Source organism: Lepisma saccharinum, chromosome 28 (genome assembly GCF_977018435.1).
Source record: "Lepisma saccharinum chromosome 28, izLepSacc3.1, whole genome shotgun sequence".
In the NCBI taxonomy this organism is placed as follows: Eukaryota; Metazoa; Arthropoda; class Insecta; order Zygentoma; family Lepismatidae; genus Lepisma; species Lepisma saccharinum.
The window spans coordinates 5,233,550-5,255,771 of NC_139256.1; the positions used below are offsets into that span (position 1 = coordinate 5,233,550).

At 36.7% G+C, this 22,222-nt stretch overlaps 1 protein-coding gene across 2 annotated transcripts in view; it reads right to left on the minus strand.

The window, feature by feature from the left end:
* Nucleotides 1–16,075, minus strand: part of LOC145980703 (ESF1 homolog) — a 30,009-nt gene extending 13,934 nt beyond the window's left edge. Inside the window, exons 1-6 of one of the 2 annotated variants that reach the window (XM_083113766.1) lie at nucleotides 16,027–16,075; nucleotides 13,060–13,183; nucleotides 9,522–10,077; nucleotides 7,353–7,528; nucleotides 2,658–2,780; nucleotides 806–1,006 (exon numbers count right to left, since the gene is read on the minus strand). In XM_083113766.1, coding sequence (XP_082969892.1) covers nucleotides 806–1,006; nucleotides 2,658–2,780; nucleotides 7,353–7,528; nucleotides 9,522–10,077; nucleotides 13,060–13,179 — 1,176 coding nt within the window. In that variant the 5' untranslated portion in view covers nucleotides 13,180–13,183; nucleotides 16,027–16,075. Of the gene's footprint in view, nucleotides 1–805; nucleotides 1,007–2,657; nucleotides 2,781–7,352; nucleotides 7,529–9,521; nucleotides 10,078–13,059; nucleotides 13,184–15,901 lie in introns of both variants that reach the window. The other variant, XM_083113765.1, reaches the window with a different exon arrangement.
* Between the last annotated feature and the right edge of the window lie 6,147 nt (nucleotides 16,076–22,222).

A 22,222-nucleotide genomic window follows, 5' to 3' on the forward strand; every position in this document is an offset into this window, starting at 1 on the left:
TCGATGACCCGACCATGTAGCACAAATTCTAGGCAGACACCCTCAAATTTTCACCACACAGACAACATGGTCTTCTCATTATGCCCTCTTTCAATCACCACCTGAGCCTCTTCTTGACGAAGAAGCCATTAGTTTCCAGTGTGGGGATAACAGAAGCAATTGCCTTTTTATAATTTGCTTCAATTCCATACCAAAGTTAAAAATGTAAAACCCAGAAAATGTTATAATGTTTTGCAGGGATGGGCCAATATGAAATTTTGGTCGATACTGATAAAGTACCGACATAAAATTTGCCGATGCTGATATTCTACCAATCAGATATAAAATTCTAAATGGATCTTGAAGAGCCTGAATGGATCATTGACATCCTTAACAAATGTGTGTTTCGAGGTGACTCCAGTGCAAATGAAGTTGTATATTAGATATTTACTTTTTTAGAAAATAGGGCATGGAGATTATCCACAAAAATTATAACAAAATGGCAGAACTTTGCACTAAATTAAAATATATTTTTGAAAATCAGATCGGTAAAATAATTGGTAAGTTTACCAATAAACCAATAAGCCTATATCGGCTGATACCGATAGAGTATCGATTAATCGGTCCCATCTCTAAATGTTTAGATCTACCAGGTCATGAGAATTGACTGCTTAATGCAAGAAAATCACATGTGGAAACATAAAATTGGAGTTCCATTGTATATTGAACTAAAGTAAGTTCTAATTTCAATAAACTGTGACATGGTAATATAACCTAACAACAACAGCTGATTAATCTGTCCCATTTCTTTTTAAAAAATACTTACCTGATCAAAAGACATGTCATCTGGTATGAAGCGGAGATCCAGCCTTGTAGAGCTACTCTCATACTCAAGTCCATCGCATTCAGTGTAAATTTTATTTGCAGTATCCACAGAATCACATACAATCACAGCATAAAAATACTTAAGCCTGTTTAACTGGTATTTTCGCAGTTTCTCCATGTGATACTGACTGCCTTCTTCAGCCTGTAGAAACATAAAATATCATGAAATGAAGAAATTAAAATAGAAAGATCATGATTTGATTACAGATTTCTAATAAGTTTTTCTATTTTTTCAAAAAAAAATCATGATAAGTACAATCTCAGTAATTAGAAGTGGAATCAATTACTTTGGATATCCATGTGTGTTAAAACTATCAAATAATTTTAAACTGATATAATTTCTATTAGGAATGGACTAACATGGAACTCTTTAAATGATATTCTACTCATATAATACACAGGGTGGTGTAAAAGTAGGTTGGCAGTCTTTCTTTTGTATTTTACAGGTTGGCAATTCGTAATGGCAGGCAACCTGACAGTTCAGGACAGAAAATGGATCCTGAAGAATTACTGGAAATATGAAAATGCAGAAACAGTGTGCCAGAAGTGGGGAGAAACCTTCCGCACTGTAACAAAATAACAACACTACTGTCAACAAACTTTTGCACCACCCTGTACATGCTCCCTGAAGGTCTGCAATGGTCTATTTACCTCCTTAATCAATATATGTAACCCACTGATGGCAATGTATGTTTTGTCTTAGAAAAAGAAGCTATGTATCGAGGTATGTACTTTACAAAATAAAAGTACATTAATTTTACCTTCATGTTTATAAATATTAGGGCCACGAGAATGAATCATCATTGGAAATTATCAGTTGGAATATTTACAGCATTTTGGTCTTCCATGAGGTGTGAAAAATGCAGAGCAATATTTTCATAATATAAAAAGGCGTTAAAAAATTAATGTTAAAAACTGTACTTACATATACGCGTATGTTGTTCCTATTTTTCTTTCTTTAGAACTAAAGTCTAAGTACAGTTTTTAACGTTTCTCTTATATTCTGGAACCTACAAAATGCTAAAAAATATTATTTTCATAGTTTAATTATCTTTGAAATTATGAAAAATTTGAAATTTCTATTTATTTTGTACTAATCTTGTGTGAAAAACTGGATCCCGTGATTAGATAACATTTATTTTAACCAGGATGGATAAAAACCATGATTTTTATTTAAAAAAATCATTTTTGTTGATTTTGTTATTTAAATCATTTTTTAAATTTTTTTCTGCACCATGCACATAGATATATATTTTTTATAGAAAAGCTTTTTCTAGTAAACAGCTCTGTAAAATATTTGAACAGTACGATTAAAGCAAATAAAAAATATATGTAAACATACATTTTTGTGATACTGTAACTACAATGGAAATGTTTGTTGAGTGTTAACGAAACTAATAATAATTTCAGTAACTTTCTTCCAGTGAAAATAAAACATTCTAGATGTACTAGATTTAAATCAAGAGAAAACCCGTGTTGACATTTCCTTTCGTATGAGCTTCACACCATCAGTGCATATATCTTATTTCCTTTATTTTCCTTTCTTAGAATTAATAATCACCATTAAATGACTATGAGATGAATATACTTTCACCAAAAGTGTTTCTGATATCTACAAAATCCTTATGTACATTATTCTAAAAATTATTAATTTATAGTGATTTAAATGTGATTTTTTTTAAAAAAAAAATCATGTGATCAGTGATTTCTTTAAAAGAAATCACCTGATTTATATTTTGATTTAAATCAATTCACCCCGAGTTTAACATCATAAAAGCAATAAATGCATGTACCTCATCCTCGTTTCCTTCTTCATCACTTTCTTCTTCTTCACTGCAACTTTCTTCTACAAGTTCAGGTGGTCCAGACACTTCTTCTTCTTGGAGTCTCTTCAATCCAAATTCCGAAGGATACACCTACAAAAAGTAATTCTATTAATGACCTGTTAACAAATGTCAGGGTGTCTACAAATTTCTTACAAAATATCAGACTTTCCAGGTTCACCAGATCAAATGAATGGAGCAATTAACATACACGAGCACACGTGTAAGAAGTTCAAAATACTAAAGGCACGTGCTCGTGTAGAGAGTCCTTTGCAGGCAAACACTATGAGAGTGAAATGGCCATTTTGCATAATTCTTCACTTTGTATCAGAGTGTTTTGAGACACCAAGGAAAGCAGTACCATTATTGTAGAATTTGAGCACTTACAGACGTGAAAGCATTGGGATACTAAACATGGTAGAGAGAGGGAGGGGAGACGTGTGGGTTGGTGACTCATTGTATACAAGACAGACGTGTGTTGGTCCACACAGCAACAGGTGACTCACTGAATAGGTATGATATCATTTGCTCTTGATCGGCATAGTAACAGCTTTAGTCCTACAACTAACAAAGCTATTTCTTGAACCTGAATTGTACTGTGAATTATATACGAGACATAATTCTCTGTCCATTTTCTCCATCAAAAACCTGGGGGCACATTATGCACACATGCGTTGACCAATGATCAACAAAGAAATTTTCTTCTGAATATTAATATAGTTAATACAAAGGCAGTGTTGCCAGTTAAGTTGATAAGCTCCTAAAACGGCAGTTTTTCACTTAGCCCACATAATTGCCAGACCCAAATGCATCAAATGCTGCATATAAGTCATATTGGTTGTAAATGACAGATTAACAAAGAATCAGTCATCTAATTACATATTACCCTTTCATAGCTTCTTGCATATTTTTCTTACACGGAAGTGGTATTCTGAATAAACTTAACATGACTTTTATCACTGATTAATTTACAGTATTCACTGTATGGAGTAAACTGACAGTGTTAAAAATTGTGATGGATGAAGCTTTACAATGCAGAAAAGCTGATGTAAAGATCTCTTATGGTTTTCATGTTATAAGCAACCAAACTCTGTGCTGCACAACTTTTGGAACTGTACAGTTATATTTAATATTCCCTGACTTTTTGATTTTCAAAAAGGTATTTGTATGTAATTAATTCATTGTCATTTTGAGCCACAGATTGGATAAAAATAATGATTTTTTTTTTTAAATCATGTTTGTTGATTTTTGATTTTTTATAAAACATGCTTAAAATTACTTGTATTGTTTTTGGCACCATATATATACAGAGCATTTTCTGACATTCGCTACGTGACTCGGTGGCAAGCGACCCGGCATCAGCGCTTGTCTTTCCCAGTGAACGGGTGCGCGACAGTCGCTTATATTAAACCTCGTAAAAAAAGTTTAGAGTAACAGGGTCAGTTCTGAATAAAAGTGGAAAGAAAAATGGGGAAATAAAGTATACAAAGACAATCCACACACCATCCGTGAGTTAAAAGAGTAGACGAACTTGCACGTGTAAATGACAATTTCCTTCGGAGATGCCAGGAATGTGTTGCAGCAGAGGACCATCATTTTCAACACCTTCTGTACTCAAGGTTCGTACGCAATATGAAAACTGTAATTTAATAGCCGATTCTACAGACTGTCGCTGACCCGTTCACCGGGAAAGACAAGCGCTGATGCCGGGCAGCTTACCGCCGAGTCTCGTAGCGAATGTCAGGGAATGATCTGTAGATACAACTCTTTTATAGAAAGGCCTTTCTGGTAAACGGCCCTGTAAAATATTTGAACAGTTTGATTAAAGCAAATAATAAATTATTATATTTTTCTATTTCTGATTCTGAAGCCTATATATGAACTTACTAATCATCATCATCATCCTTCACCATTTCCTGCCTCTGGCTGAGTCGGCATGAAGTTACTATGGATGGAAATGTTTGTTGGGTGTGTAAATGAAACCATAATATTTTCAGCAACTTATTCATCCAGTAAAAATAAAACATTCGGGATGTACTACATAATAAAAATATTTTTTTACATTTTTTTAGCTGAATTTTGGTGATTGTTTTAATGATAGTTTGCAAAATATCAGCTGTCATCTTTATTTATAGCTTAATGATAATGACATTATTTACACTTTAACACGATTAATATTTTGTATATTATTCTACACCATATGGTTGTGATTGTTGCCTATGAAATTATCGAATTTTAAATCAAGATAAATTTAAGTGTACTTAAAAGTACAGTGCCTTGAACACGTAGTGTGGAAAACGACCCAAGAATTTGTTTCCCGAGACGGATGACAACATAGATGACAGTGTGATCAGTATCGCAACTAATTTTCTTATGAAAGTAATGCGACTTAGTTAGTTTTTGGAATATATTGTGCAAATTTGTCTTGAAAGGCGGTATGTGAATTGATGGAAACAGTTATATTTGTGGAGTGATTTGTAGTCACGAAATGGCATTAATTTGGAAAGAAAAGTAAAATAAAATAAATAAATAAATAGCATGTGTAACCAAGAAAAACATGGCAATGTCATTCCGGACGTCAGGTGTTGGATTGTGTACTAGAGTTTATTTTTCCATGTTATTAGAATATAAATAGTATCCTGAGAGATATTTCATACCAAGGCTACAAATCACAAGTGTCACTTGGAAGCGAACAATCTGTAATCAATGCAGCCTTTCGAACCGTAGGGGCACAAGCTCTGACTGCACCGTTTCCTCAAGGAGATATTAGACCAAAGCAACACGCGACAAAAGATACGGGGATTTCACAATAAAGTGACACGCGAAATATGTCGCTTGGAAACGAGCTAATCAAGAGCACCGTTTCACACCATAGTGGCATGATGGGCAGCACAGGCCAGCGTTCTGTTGGTGAAATCCCCAAACGATAAAGTGTTGCATGCCACTTGTCGCTTTGGTGGGCAATCTCCCTAAAGCAAGGCACTCATTGCATCGTGCATTTGCGGACAACAAAGCACGGCAACACGTTGCAAACTATTGAGGAAATGGCAGTTTGAGCGACATGCAAGCCTCAAAGTGACACGTGTGGCGTATCGTGTCGCAGAGATCTGTTGTTGTAACGTGCGACTTGTCACTTCGTTGGGAACTTCCCGTGTGGCACGTCGCTTCGGTCCGAGTACCCTTCCTTTAAGGAGCTTTCCAACCAAAGTAACAAGTAGCACGCGAATACGACATATGAACATGTGCAGAACGTGTTGCTTTCTCAACATTTTGCTGTTTGGACCCTCATGCGCAATGAATGCTATTTTACAGTCTGGAAGTGTCTGTGTCACTAGTCACATCAGTATGAACATCCTGTGTTGCTTGTCACATTAGTCTGAAAGTTTCCTTACACTCATGTCGATGGCACTAAGAAAGTTTTGTGGGGTTCCCCTTGTCGTTTCATGCAATCATTATTATCATCATTGCCGCAATTAGTTTCAAGTGGAAGAAAAGAGACAGTAAATATCAAAAACACAAATGCTTCAGTGTGTATATCTTTAAAAGAAATGATGATGATAATAATAATGAACCTAATTCATACACAAAAATTTAGTTACCAAGAGCATTCCACGCATATATTTTTTTCCATATTATTAATGAGTCACAATAACAGGACATGGTCAACTGTAGAATGTTCATTAATATCTTCACGACCACTGTACCATATATCACAGCAATTATCACATTCATAGAAATGCTTCATGTGAAAGAATCAGACATTGCCGCAAAAACTCCATTTACTTCCATTATAAGCAGACAAATACCACATATTGGGGCTGACACCAGTGGTATCATCTTCAAGCGAAACCTGCCAGAGTGCCCAGAACCATCCCATTTTCCACACTACGTATCAGAGGCGTCTCCTGAATGCATCGGTGCATGCTGCGGCGTCAATTGTGGGAAAAAGGACAGCTTGCTCTGCGACAACATTAATGAGCATCTCTACATTCTAATTTCTTCATATAGTAGTAGTATTTATTTTACACGAGAGCGCTGAACTAAGATTATATTACATTTCTTGGATCTGAAGTGACGCATGCATCAATTGTGGGAAAAGAATTATTACTTTATTTCACTTCAGATCCAAGAAATGTAATATAAGCTTAGTTGAGCGCTCTCGTGTAAAGTAAATACTTCTCCTATATGAAGAAATTAGAATGTAGAAATGCTCAATGTCGTCACAGAGGAAGCTGTCCTTTTTCCCACAATTGACGCAGCGCATGCATTCAGGAGACGCCTCTGCTACGTATTAAAGGTGCTGTACTTAAAGTAAACATATTACATTTCCTTTCGTATGAGCTTCACTCCATCAGTACATACATTTTGTTTCCATTCTTAGAGCCTAATAAACAACATTAAATGATTAATGTACTTTCACGATAAGTGATTCTGATATTTACAAAATCCATATGCACATTAAAGTGATTCTGATATTTACAAAATCCATATGCACATTATTCTATAAATTATTTCTTTGAAGTAAATCAGTGATTTTTTAAAAGGATCGATTTAAATCGCAATATAAATAAACCTAATTTCAATTAATCCACCTTGCTGGACATAGACCCCACACACAAGAAAAAAACAACAACTTAAATTAGGAACATAAAGGAAAGAACTTACTGTGACAGAATGAATTACTCCTCCTGGTGGAACAAATGAATTTAATAACACCATGATATCTGCTGCTTTGATTCTGTCCCAATCCATGTTACATGCTGCTAACCTGCAAGTAGCATCTTCGGTAATAGGAGCATCTCTGTCCAATTCACCCCAACCATGATCTATTTCCTCATCTTCTGTAATTGAAAACATATGCATATTAATAGCAGATAGCTGGAAAAAGATCTCAAACGGGAATGAGTTCACATTCTATCACTTGTTATGTACCTTTGAGTCTGTTTAGGAATTTACCCTTCACTCCTCATGTCGTGGTAAATAAAAACATCCCTTTCACTTTAATAACAAGGTTTAACTTTCGTGAATAAACTTAACAACAATTCAGAAACGTAAATACACACATCAGTACTGTTCTAGATATTTTTATATTGCAGTTATCTTCTAACAAGTGTTCTCGGATTACCAGACAGGTTAAGTCGATGTTGGCTCCCATAACAGTCATATATTTAACCCTACACTGGTCTTCATTTCTATATGATGAGAGCAATGAGTGCGCTCGAAACGTTGAAAGCCAACATCGACTTAACCAGGCTGGTAACCCGAGAACACTTGTTCGAATCACGTTGCCAGGAAAGCTACAATTCCTATTTACAGTTATCTTGTTGATAAATCTATCAGTTTCTTACATTGCCAGGTTGACATATTTAGGTTAGTCTATTTGTCCATCTAATACTAGTTGCCTGTAATGTCTTAAATATTTGCCAAGTTAAAAAACAAACACAATATTTCAAGTAAATAACAAAATAGATAAAACTGCTTGAAAAGACTGGGCACAGTTTACACAATTATGTGCGTTAGATATATAATAGTGGTAATCGCTATTGCCTTGTATTCAAGGAGCCCCAGACTAATTAGCCGAAACTTGGCGGGGTACTCGCCCACTTAACAAATTTTCAGAATTAAACAAGCTAATGCAACTTGTGTTAACCTCCTGGAACCTGAGAAGCAAGTTAATGAGTAATTTTTATGATTTCGCAAATGTAACCGTAATTTAGCAAAGTAGCCTTGGGCACTATTTTTATGGGGTAGAAAACTTTCTGATTCTTTCCCCTCCTAAAGTTCAATTCAGAACCCCAAAAGTTAGGTCCAGACTATAATTTCTGGGGATACGAGTCAAAATCTCACTTTAAAAATTGTAGGCCCAGTCTCGATTAGCTGTTTTGATCATAAATTTGACTTGGCCTTTTCTTTCTGTCAAGATACAAATTTAAATCTGCAATTTTTAGCAATTATTTAAAATATGTTACGTTCAAAGCTCTTTTCTTTTTAAAAAAAACAGTTGCGTGGCATAAAAAGAAGTAGGCCTATCGAGATATGCCCCCTCCCCTCCCCTGCAACCCTCTCCCCTCTAGTGGCCACAAACATATGTGTATATAGCTATATGTACACACACACAGCATGTAAAGCATTAGCTCATGCTGTCTCTAGGCAGTCAGTAAAATTTCCCCCATCTGGAAATTTCTTAAATGCCACACTGGATACAACCTAATTTTATATTTTAAAAAAAATGGTGAAAGTACACTACGATAGGCGATTACTTACACGACCAATACTTTGGAATCAAATATTACGGTTATTTGTTATTTCCATGCCTGAAACACACTTTGTATTAGATAAAATATCAAAATCTGGGAATAACAAAAAATGATATAATTCTCAAGGGGTACAGATGGTCAAGGACCCTTGTAACCTCACATTCCCATAAGAAGCGAAACATACATGTCCCTACTGACATTCTGAATGTTCGTCTCTTCTGACACATGCAAATTTACTGCACCACTGAGTTTAATTTTTAAGAGTTCAATATAAAACACACACAATGCAAGAGTTGTTAATTCTATGTACTGAATTAGCACCAAAATACCAATCTGCAAGTTCAAGGGAGAGAGAAAACAATTGGTACAATGATCCACTTTTGCTGGTAATCCAATAAAACTACAAGGTGTTTTAAAAAAAATAACTGGAACTAAGCATTCAGTTACTTTTTCTTTGAAACACCCTGTAGTATATCAGCCAATACCAATACATACCAATCAATCCGCCCCCTCCCATAATTCTACATATAAAGAAAATCATTATGTGGAGGAAGAAAAAGAAGAATTCATATTTCACCTGACTCGCTAGAGCTTTCATCTTCTGATGAACTGTCGGAAAACAGCATTCCTTCACCACGAGCATAATCAACAGACATATCCTTCAACATGCTTTTCACTCTGTCCGTTACATGTTCATTTTCATTATTTTCCAATTCAGTCACTCTAAACACATTTTTATGTGTCGATTCCAGTATTCCCAACTCCACATTCCTGCTGTGCTTCTTTGAACAACTGCTTTCACCATAACTTTTGGAAACAGATGATTTCTTACTTTCCAGAGCACTTTCACTTTTGACTCCCTTACTCCTCTTTACCACATCATCTGTATTATCAGAAGCATCACTGTCAGATCCACTAGCTACCTTTCTACTTGATGATTTGCACTTCTTTTGTTTATTAATTTTCTCATGAGAACCAATGTCACTTGGTGTATCCTCGTCCTCTTCATCTTCATCCTGAGATGATTCATCTGAGGATGAAAGCTCGTAGTATCTCTTTAATTCTTCAGCTGCGGTATAGTTAGTTGGACGGCCTCTTTTGTCAACAGTGTACTTTAATTTGAAATCCTTGTCCTGCAATGAAGAAGTTCCAATTCATTAAACCATGCAATTAATGTTACCCACTTCATGAATAGATACCGTGTGTCCATTTCGATCTTCAGCCGAGAGATCGGGTGAAGCGTGGCGGGCAGCGGTGACGGAGATGCCGACATTTGCGGCCTGTAATGCCCGCTTATTTTTATGGACATATGCAGACATTTATATAAATATTGCAAAACGAGCACTAACCTGTGTTATAATTCATCATCTGTAATTCATCCAAGTTCTGTCCTTATACACAAATAAATACGCTTTAGAAACGATGTTAAGAGCCACAGATAATAAAGCATTTTAATCATAGTTTTGACCAGTAACGTCCTGCTTAAGTTTATATCCTTGAAAGAGTTTTGTGTCGATGGGGATCGTATGGAGGTTTCGAATGTGCAACACTGTATCAAGATTACGCTGCAGACGAAACCGTTAAAAGTCAATGGTGTTCGTGAGCTTCCTTGCAATCCGAAATATTCGAGCTCGAGTTTTTTGTTCCTTCGCGACTAGATTAAGACAGAGCTGTGAATATAGTGGCTAACAGTTGTTAACCAAGAGCGTGTTAATTTCGTACTGTGCACAAAAGTGTTATTCTTGGTTACTTGCCGTTACTTGTTTATGTTATTGCAGTATGTATGTGTGTTGTATCAGTGATACGATTGGAATGCCAGCCGCAAGGTCCACTTTAGAACAAAGAATATTTATGTATGACACTTACGTGAAAACAGACTTGTGTCGAGACGTGTGTAGGAAATTTGTACAGAAATTCCCAGGCGTTTCACCTCCACATAGAGATACGGTTAGACATCTTTTCCTTAAATTACGAGAAACTGGATCGTTAAATTTTAAAACAGCTAAGCAAAAACGACGGATTCTAACAGAAGCAAAACTTGATGAAATTGGTGCAGCCTTAGAACGTTCTCCAAACAAACCTTTACGCCGTGTTTCACAGGAGATGGGCGTGTCAAAATACTCAGCACATACAGCAACTAATCTACTAAAATTAAAACCGTACTCTTATAACTCAGGTTGGTGCTCGTTTTGCAATATTTATATAAATGTCTGCAAATGTCCATAAAAATAAGCGGGCATTACAGGCTGCAAATGTCGGCATCTCCGTCAGCGCCGCCCGCCACGCTTCTCCCGATCTCTCGGCTGAAGATCGAAATGGACGCACGATAAATTTATCTATGTATCTACAGACACACATACTCAAATAAAAAAAGAAAACTCTCAGCAGAGGCTGAAAAAAATTATATGACTGATGATGCAGTTTGCAGTCGTGGTGTGATTTGCTAACCATTCTGCCATGGAGGGTGGCCTTTTTACTTATTTAGTCCTTGTGGCCCTCTTTCCTTTATACTAAATATACAGGGTGTTCATAAAGTCCCGGTACCACTACAATGTACATTACATTTGTAATGGTACCGGGACTTTATGAACACCCTGTATATAGTGAATGAAAGGAAGGAGAGCTAGAAGGAACTACAAAGCACTCGGCAGATGCCAAAAAATATTAAATTTTCACAGTCATGGGGTCAATTTCTTAGACTTGCAAAGTTTCCAGGTCCAGATTGAAAATATAGGAGGTATAGGGAAATGTGGTTTTCTCGCCAGATTTGTTGCAAGCTGTGAATGGAAGGATGTGGTGTTGGGGAATGGCAATGTGAAAAGAGAGGGTTACAAATTAGGAGGGAGTGGAGGTGGTGTTGGTTGATTGTCTTTATTTGGGTCAGGGAGTGTGGTTGCACTCATGGCTAATATGTAGGTCCTCTCCCATCTTTTCTCTACTGAGGTGTTGGTAGATTGGGTAAGGGGTGGATGATTGCGACCTGGAAGCAGCTGTTGAAGGCGATATTGTGGAAGTTGGTATGCATGGCAACAGTGAAGTCCAGGTTTTGAGTGGATGAGTTGATTGTTTGATTTAAAATTGTGGGTGTGTCAGCACTTAGGTTATTTTGCACCCATCACATTATACGTGGTCCAGTGCCTTACCATAACTAAAATAAATGAATGCATGAGGACTAAATTATTCTTACCTGGGTTAAAATCTGCAGCTGTAAACTGGCACTCGGCACACATAAGGACAAAACACAGTCCTACAGAGGATTATAGTGGCCATAGGTTGCCAGAGCCTCATTAGCCTGAAAGAAGCAGCTACCGGGGTGTACTATGTGGAAGCGAGGTTGACCAGTAGGTCATCTGACCTGGAGGAGCTGTGGTTGTTGATCCTGAGGTTGAGTGCTATGGTATAAACCATGAGAGATATTGCAGGTAAGGAGATGATGTTTGAGGAAAGATGTTTCTGGTATCAGGATCACTGTAGAAAATGGGGAGGAGGAAACATAGGGTGTGCCTGATATTGTTGAGGTGGGAGTGATATGTCAAATACAGGGGGGGTTTCAGGCTTCCTAATGGGAATGCATGAGGCAGCTAAGGATATTTGTTTGTTGACGAGGGTGGAAGGATAACTAGGGCTTGGTGTAGGTAGAGATTGCGATTCTGTTAGGAGGTGGGTGAGGTGTAGAGGCATTATTTAGCATCTCATTTCAGTCCCTTTCAACGAATCGTGACTATGAGGATGAGAGATGATTTGAATAAACTGATGGACACTAATAATGGACAGCTATGCACATGCCGAGACTCGGTGGAGATATCAAAAGTTGACCACTTCATGCTCAGCTACTTGAATTATATATAACCAGTAAATAATTGAAAATCTAGTTGGGCCTACTGGAGATACATTTGTGAAATGCCACCTTTTGAGATTTGTAAATTGTGTTGTCCACTTACACACCATAAACAAAGTATAAAATGTAGATCAATAAATAAAATAAAATGGTTTGTTTGTGTTTTAAGTCCACTTTACACACATATAGGCTAATTGGGACTGGACCTTCAGTTTAAAGTGGGATCTGAATCACTGTGAATAATATATAATATATGCTATGCAGATACTTTACCCACCTTAAACATAGACTGGAATCTTTTGTCAATCTTAACCTTTCTCTCATATTTAGGAATTCTCCTAAAACGAGGATCATTCGCTACATGAGAAAAGCGGCTGTCATTGAGAACCTCCTCCATGATTCTGTTACAAGAGAAACAACAGGATCAGTAAATAAATAAAATAATTATCTATTACCATAAAATATAATCAACTTAAAGCACATACATGCACATAAAATGCACTTGTTTCATGCCTAATACTGCAATAAGGAGTTAAATTACCAGGGTTGCTAGTGACAATATAACCCAAGCTCCTTTTATTTTATTGCAATTTTATCATGCTACACATGCATTTTTTTAAATTTCTGTTCACATCTGTTAACACATACTTTGGAGTTTTAGCGATTACTTACTGCTAGTGAATCTGGGAGTGACATTCTCGATAATCCACCCATTACCCTAACCTATCAACACTTCAGTACAGAAAACATGGGAGAGGGCCTACATATCGTTTAAGTTTCACAAAGCTCTCCCTTTGTTTTTAAGGCAACTGTCCTTTTTAAAATTCAAAAGAAAATTGCAAAAAATATTGTGTATATAAGTTAGAAGAATTCTTTGAAATTAATTTTGTTAGGTAAAATAGTTATGCTTGTAAGATACTAATGCTAACTACTAAATTTATGTAAGTTGTGTTATGTTTCTAAGATGCTGTTGGGATGTTTGTTTGTAAGATTTATATATACTTTATTAGCATAAGGCTAGGTTATATTTCTGACGATTGTAATGCATATGATGTTCTCATGATTCTACAATAAAAATTATTATTATCAGTAGGGACATTGAATTTTCGCGATGCGCGAAATGTGAAAAAAATATTCAATTTTGAACATTCTGCACGTAACTACACCCCCAATGATGAAATACGCATGAGTTTCATTCGCGAAGTAATGCGAAATGTGTGCTTTTCCACGAAATGAACGCTTCTCGCGAAATAGCCGTGAAATATCATCAAAATAAGTAGAAAACACGCAAAAACCAGCAATCGATCACATCAGGAAGACGATGCAAATTGGGATTTCTCAAGCACATAATCTCAGTTCGAAAACTTCGTTCCGTGTCAAGCTGCATTCCTTTCTTCCCCCGAATGTGTACTCAACGTCCAGTTTCATTGAACTTGCTAGCTGTAGCAGCGATAAGATTAGTCTGTTCCCACACATCAAGACATCAAGGGAAACAATAGTGTCATTGGTGTTCAGTCATGAATGAATTTTGTTTATCATCATGTGATTTTCAACGTGTGTTTGTGTATGTGCAGTAGTGATTATTTTATTTGTTGAACAGCAAGGATATCCTTTAAATACATACAATGAATTAAATTACTTGAGAAATGCAATTTAGAAATGAAGTGATTTTGTGTTGATGTTTTGTTGGACAGCTAAGTACTTGTGTATGTGTACAGTATATAAAAATGAAGTAGTTTATCAATTTATAGCTCTTTTGTATGTTGTTTCCTCTATGATGAAAAGTGTGCCAATTTTCATTTTTTTTTCCACCGCTAGTATATACCGCTGATCTAACATTTTATTTACCGCTCTCCTCAGTTTTTATTTAAAATAAATTTGTGTCCCTAATTATCAGCAATGAGTGCAACCACACACCATGGTCTAACGAAGCCAATCGGTGACTTTCCCAATCCTCCTTTCTTCTCCTAAGGTAAATTTCCCATATCTGGAAAAGGGCTGAAATTTGCTAGTTCATTTAATTTCAATATTCGTACTTACGTATTCTGCAATGAGAAACATTGTTGAAGGTGGTATTTCGCTTATTTCACAGAAATAAGCTCTATTTGCGACATATCGAGCAAGGTTTCTTCACTGTTTCTTCCCTTCCGTAACACGCGAAATGGCAGTCACAGTTTCACTACCATAGTCGGCATGCAGTGTTTCCAGCCCACTCCACCCACAAATACCTACGTAGCCCCACGAACCATTTCCGGTAAGGTTAGGTTAGGTTGGGTCACGTTTAGGTTAGAATAGTTAAAAATTGGTTTAGAAAACAAATGCGTAGCCCCACACACCATTCTCGCATAGCCCTACAAACCATTGACACATAGCCCCACAAACCATTTGCGGAAACGTACCTTCTTCAGTTACAAAAACACGGGATTACATCATCACACACAGGCAACATCCGGTTGGAAGGAAATGGATGCAAAAGCTTTCGTGCATCGGTCACACATTTATTTCGAAAAATACATGATTTACTGGCAGAATTCAATGAACGATGGGAGAAAACACTTCCCCGAACTTCCACAACTGCATTCGATACGTAATTTCTCCTGTAAATTTGAAGAAATAAGTTTTCCGGATATGGGAAATTTACCCATCTTAAAAAAATGATGTAATTCTTGAGGGTGTGCAGTCACTCAAGGGACCCTTGTGAGTACTAAACCGATAAGTATGCATTAGCTGCCACAAACAGATAAAAATGAGTGTGTAATAATTTAAAGATCGGAACTTGGACCTGTTAGATTCTACGAATCTCCAAAAAAAATAAGTCTGTTAGAAATTTCAATAGTGTGTAGGTTAGGTTTAGGATAACTGTTCTCTATAATAATAAAAATACTCATCTTTAATTTACATTTTATGCTTTATGGATAGTGCGAGAAATTTAACTTACAAAACATTGATAATGTGTGAAATATAATAGGTTAAGTCTAACTTTTAAAAAGCTAGTGAATGTTGGTCTCACCACCAGGTGACAGTAGTAGCAGTGAACATATATTTTAAGTCGTCCGCAAATAGTAGCATATTAAACATTCTTGAACTATATTATTTACTAACAAAATGTAAAGTATTACCTCTATATACCAATGCAGTCCGTCAATAGGTCCTGTACCAGTTAACCAGGTAAGTCTTAAAAATTTCGCGTGACAACAGCTTACAATACATTATAACGTACAATTTATTTTCTGAAACACCTTACCACGTATAAAAATATATAATTGTAACGGCCTTTCACTTCACATGTTCACGGGTCTTTTGCAAGGTATCTTTATAAGGTATGCCATTCCCGAGGTTCCGAGATTTTCTCCCATGATTCTGTGCGCGCTATGACGTCATTAAGCGGACAGAATGGAACTTACTTCGTTAGTGTATACGGAAGCTTGAGATAAATGGGTCGATTATTTACTTATACACAACTTTTCTTGAATGCCGGTAGAGTGAGAACAAATCACCCTGTTTGTGCTCTTGGCACGTGCAATAATAATAGAAGAAAATCGCCTGGAATAAAGTGATCATCGCTTCCCAAAAAAACAAGTTGCTGCAGCAGGATTGATTCAATTTGTTCCTCCAAATTTCGGACTTACTCAGAGGTGCAACCACATGGGGGGGGGCATTGAACCCAACCTTCGACGGAAGTCAATTCTAGGAGGGGCAAACATTGATGGCCAAAGGCACCTGCAGGGGGCACAAAGGAGCAATAGCCCCCTTCTATTTCAAATTTTATACAAATAAAAATACATTTCGTAAAATTTTCTTCCTCGCTTCGCTTGCAGTGCCTGCTTTTCTCAGTCTCGTCAAGTTCAGAGCCGTAGCTAGGGGGCGGCGGGAGTCGGCCATGGGCACCAAATAATCTAATTTTTTTTAAAAAAAAGTTGTGAAAGAGAGAATGCCTTGGCGTCATGTGATATTATTTGTTCCCTATTAAATCAATATTGTTTAAAATTGCAAAAATTGGATCTAAAAATTTTCTTACTCGCTTCGCTCGCAATATAATTGTTTTCTGTAATGTGGTGTATTTAAATAATATGTTTTGCATATATGTAATGAATAAACTTTGAATACGTACATAATTTAGTGTTAGCATCTTGCATATGTATTTTCTTATTTTATGTCGCTCCATGTTGCATATGTGTAAAACATATGAAAGTTATACATGTTATATGTACAAAAAAATATCTTCAGCATGCATTTAACATTCATTTTCTGCCATTCAAAAATACAGTTTGTGTGCTTGTTTTCAATTATTAGCTAATGTAAAATTTCTGGTGTTGAAAAAAATATTTCAAATAGTTTGTTCCAAATAAATGCTCTATAGCCTGACAAGTTAAGTCCCGATATGCGCACATCGCTGCGGAGCACTTCCTATTACGTCATCCTCCCCACCACTCTTCTACTCACGCGTTGAGAGTACCAGTGGTGCCAACTCAGCAAAATTAAGCTAAAACAAATATGACAAACGATTTTCACTGTTTAGCGTGACGGTGCATGCAGGCTCCTATTATATCAGTGGTTCATTTTATTTAATCCGGCCTTTGAAAATGCGTGCGGTGCGCCGATCGTAAACTGTAGTATTACGCACGTGCGTTAAGGTTTATAACGAAGAGAAACTACAGGTCGAATGACTTCATTTTCTGAATGCGACATCGAGCAGTGGCTTTTTTTTTTTTTACCGAGTGGGGTGGTGGTTCGTTTGTTTATCGTACAACAATCACTACGAGAAGGCAATCTGATAACACGCTTGCCTGTGTTCTTTTCTAAAGCATTGAAATGTTCATGCTCTTTACTCTTGGCTGCAAGATTCTTACTTTGAAAGAGATAGATGGACTTATGGACGAGCGTATAGATGAACTGAATTAGACTTGGTGAAGCCGATTCAGACACGGACACAGATTCATCGTTAGGCACAGACTCGGATGAGTGGGAGAGTGACACTGAAGAAGGAGAACTGGAAAACATTTAGAAGGTGAGCTCAGTTCTATCGTTTATATATTTTTCATTTTTCTATCGTTTTATTTCATACATTTCTTATGCTGGTAAGAAATATCCCTAATATAACTTAATTCATTTAACGTTTAAAGGGAAAATATCAAAATGTATTTAGAATTTAGCGTAATCAATAGGTAGCGTAGGTGAGGGGATACTAATTCATGCCTTTCACATTCAAATTTCGTTGAAAATTCTCCGACGATTCAGCTCCCTCCAGGCTGCAACACTGCGAACCAAAGTCGCCGCAGACAATGGAGTGGGGAAATGTGATGCGAGGTGCGCAAACAATGGATTGCAGCGTCTTGTTTTTAAACTTGTCAAGTTATAGCACACACATCTACCTCCCTTTGCGTAATATATGAGGATAATAACGTCTTTGATACTACTACTACTACCACTAGTAATAATAATGCCATTATTAATGTTATTATTATTACTATTATTATTATTGGTACGTTTATCCTGGCACTTGCCCCCTCCAGACAAAAATTCGTGGTTGCGCCTCTGGCCTTGCTTCCACACTCGCCTTCCATATCATCACGTATGCAACTTTCAAAAACCTTTACACAATCCTAACTCAGTTTCTAAGTATTGCTTCATTGAATATTGAGTGCAAGATAAGATTTATTAGCTTTGAAATTGAAACATCGCCCGCGAGAATAATACTTTGAACATCTCGTAGGTAGCCAACACTAATTAACAATTGCACTGTGTTACTTTACTTTATGTGCGTTTGTTGAGAAATTGTGCTGAAAATATAATGTACGACTTACAGGACAGATGTTTCTCCCCTGCACATCCTTTCAATCTTCTCATCAATCAAGGAGAAGAGCTGTCATGTAAATAATGCCCAAAGAAGCTATTCAATATAAAGCATACTTATCAAAGCGAGGAAAAATGTATCAATGATTTTTGTATTATCAATATAATGTGTTGTATACACGTCTATTATATTATAATTTAAAGATATCCTACAAATATAATACTATTTTGCTGGCTTTAATTTATTTTTTATGTGCTTTAAAAAGCCTCGTTGGTTCAGTCGGTAAATAATCTGACTGTCACGCTGAAGACGAGGATTCTGTTCCCAGGGTGATTGGTCTCGAGGGGGATTTTCTCAGCAACGTGAGTAGCGTAATGCGGTCATGGAAACTTACAAAAATGACTGGGGGTCGTCGTGCTGACCACACGCCACCTCGTAACAGGTTGGATGATCTCCCGCCTCGGCAGGTAGAAGTGAGGCCGGCAGTCGGTGGGTAGGCCTTAGTCCTGTATTAGTACACATTTGAATACATGCCGCGAGAATACACATTATGAAATTTGTTTGACTCAACTCAAACATACTGCAGAAACTATTTCCATGTAGATTTAATAGCCGGCATCCGTGGCAGAGTGGTTAGCACATCGCGCTACGACGCCAAGGATCCCAGGTTCGAATCCCGGCCTGGGTATGGATGTTTGTGAGTGTCCATTCATCAATTTCATCATCATGACTCATCCTCATCTTCGCAATTAGCCAAAAGTGGCAGAAAAGTGAAGTAAAATAAACCAAATAAAAAAAAAACAACTAGATTTAATATTTGTGTTGCTTGATTGAATTGGCGTTTTAAGTCCGGTTTTTGGACAGAAAGGCTAATTGGGACTGGACCTACAGTTTAAAGTTGGATCCTATCCACTATGTGCCTACACCGGGTATCGAAGCCGGGACCCCTTGACTACAAGGCGACGGCGCTACCACTAGATCATCGGGAAAGCCATATTTGTGTTGCTTCACAAGACTTATTTTCTAATTGCACACTGTATTATTAGTAAAACACATTTTATGTGTGTGTTGGATATGGTATGAGATTTAATTAGGAAAAGCGATGGATAATGTAATATTTATACAAAGTAAATTAATGTATTATGTTCTTACAACAAATGTAACTATTACAGAATAGGAAGCCAGTGCCGAAGTTTCTTTTAAATTCCTCGCAGTAGTAAATATTGTTACAAATAAAATCTAAAAATTTAGATCCTCAACTCAGGTGGATAAGAGACCAAATTATAATTCTCAGCTTGCATTTACCTCCGATTATTAGAAGTATCATTCGACCGAAAAGCAATCTCTGACTGTTGGCTGATAAATGGGGCGTGTCTAAAACACAGGAAAACGTAACAGCATAATCGTTCCATTATTTTTGTTTTGTATTTGTATTGCTTTTGTTTTATTTCAAGTATAATTTACCCCTTGGCTAATCGCAAAGATGACAATGAATGGTGAGTAGATGAAATGGATGAAGGGATGATCACAAATCCATGTGGATCACAAACAGTACAGAGTAATACACAGATTGTTGGTTGTTGATTGTTGGATTGTTGTTGATCCCTTCGGCCCTCGACCCGAACTAGCACTACACTGAGGCTCCGGAAATTCTGCTGTCGTTCATGTCTTCAGCTTTGGACTCCAACTGAAACTAGTAGTAGACTTCGTTACTTTACGGTATTTAGTCCTTTTCATCTTCGAATCACTAGATCTTATAAAGCCACCAATGGACACTGACTGATCACTAATCGACGTATGAACTGTCACACTTACCTTTGAATTCTCATTAACCGATTCTGTTGTACAGATCAACTTGGAAATTGAAGCCGCGTATTTTAACCTCATTATATTCTAGAACGTTCCGCAGATAAAACGATTCGTTAATGTTGCCAGTAGTTCGACTTCTTCTCCTATTCAAGAACGTTCCCTATCGCGCTTTCCAGAGACTAAAAAAATTACAATGAATCGCCCTACGTGTGGCTCTACGTTTGCAGCTTCCAAATGCTGACAAGTCTTTACATAGTGCTGCGACAACACCGAAAGCTCAAAAAAAGTTTTAATGCAATATTATCAACAACAGGGTTATAGAACATTCTCCGTATTGCCTTGGTAAGTATTTCTCTCCTTATATTATCGGCACACTATTCAAGAAAACAAAAATCTAATTTTATGTAGTGTAAACTGAAAAAAATTAAGGGGGACTCCAGCCCCCTGATCCCACCTTGGATACGCGCTATTAACAATAAGAGGGTTATAGAACATTCTGTGTCTTACCTCGATAATTATTTCTCTCAAATTATCATCACATTATTCAATAAGCCATGAACCTAATTTTATGTAGCGTAATTTCCTGAAGGGGGTGCTGGAGCCCCCTGATTCCCACCTTGACTCCATAATTATTTCTCTCCTTAAATTATCGTCACATTATTTTATTTCACACCACAAGAAACCAAATACCTCATTTTATCTATTGTAAACAGAAAACGTTTTTGGGGGGTTCGAGCCGCCTAAGCTCCCCCTTGGATATGTGCCTGTTGCGAGTGTCCCTTCATCAATTTAAACTAAACATCACTCATCCTGTTCGTCGCTATTAGCCAAAAGTGGAAGAAGACGCTAAATAACAAAAACAAATTTATCCTCATCGTGGCGATCAACTGGAGAATCTTAAAAGTAGCGTAAAATTATTAAAGGGAAATTCCAGAACATTCAGTAAAAATTCCTATCAGAATATGCCCGGACAAGAACTTTCCTTAGAATTAGACATTTAAAATAAATGCAAAAGGTTAGCTGGAAAGAAAAGCCGGCAGTGGCAAGATATCACGCAAATAATGTCTGAAAAATAAACTATGCATTTTTTCGGAATAAATGTATTCTTCTATCGCGTATTTGATCTCTTGTTGTCAAATTAAATTAACAGCTTAGGTGTATAATATCAAAAGATGCATGAAAACAACACGTTTCGTGGGCCATCTGCTACATTCTACGCATAGCTTTCTTCCGCTCGTGTCCGCTTGGTGACGTCACAAGCTCTAGCCAATAACGTGCAAGTCGCGGAGTGGCCCCCTCTGGGTCTTTTGTAGACTGTAGAGAAGGAAATTAATCATCTACTTTTTTGCAATCGATTATTTAGTTTCCGGTCGATCCTTCAAGATCAACTCTCGATCACTGATGGATTACTGAATCGATTATCGAACACGATTTTCGTCTTCTATTTATATTCTATATTTTAATAAATGTTTGTTACCATAGATGTTACTTTAAATAATTAGTAGTAACACGTGGGATGTATCATTTATCATCAATATCAATGAACTCTCACATCAAGTCAAATCAATGTGCATGTCGACAAGCAAATGAGCCTTTCTATTTAATATCCTTTATACATCATGATCCTCAGAACAAATGTTAACAAATATAAGAAATTTTACAAGATTTTTCCAATATGCAGATTCCTGTAAATATTATATTTTTTTCTGCATTAAAATCCAGTTGTGACATTCTGTAACACACTTTAATTGTTTGTGTGACTGATGTTAAGTGTGATGATATCAGACGCGCTATATATAACATATAAACACAGTCATGCAATGTGATGTGATACGAA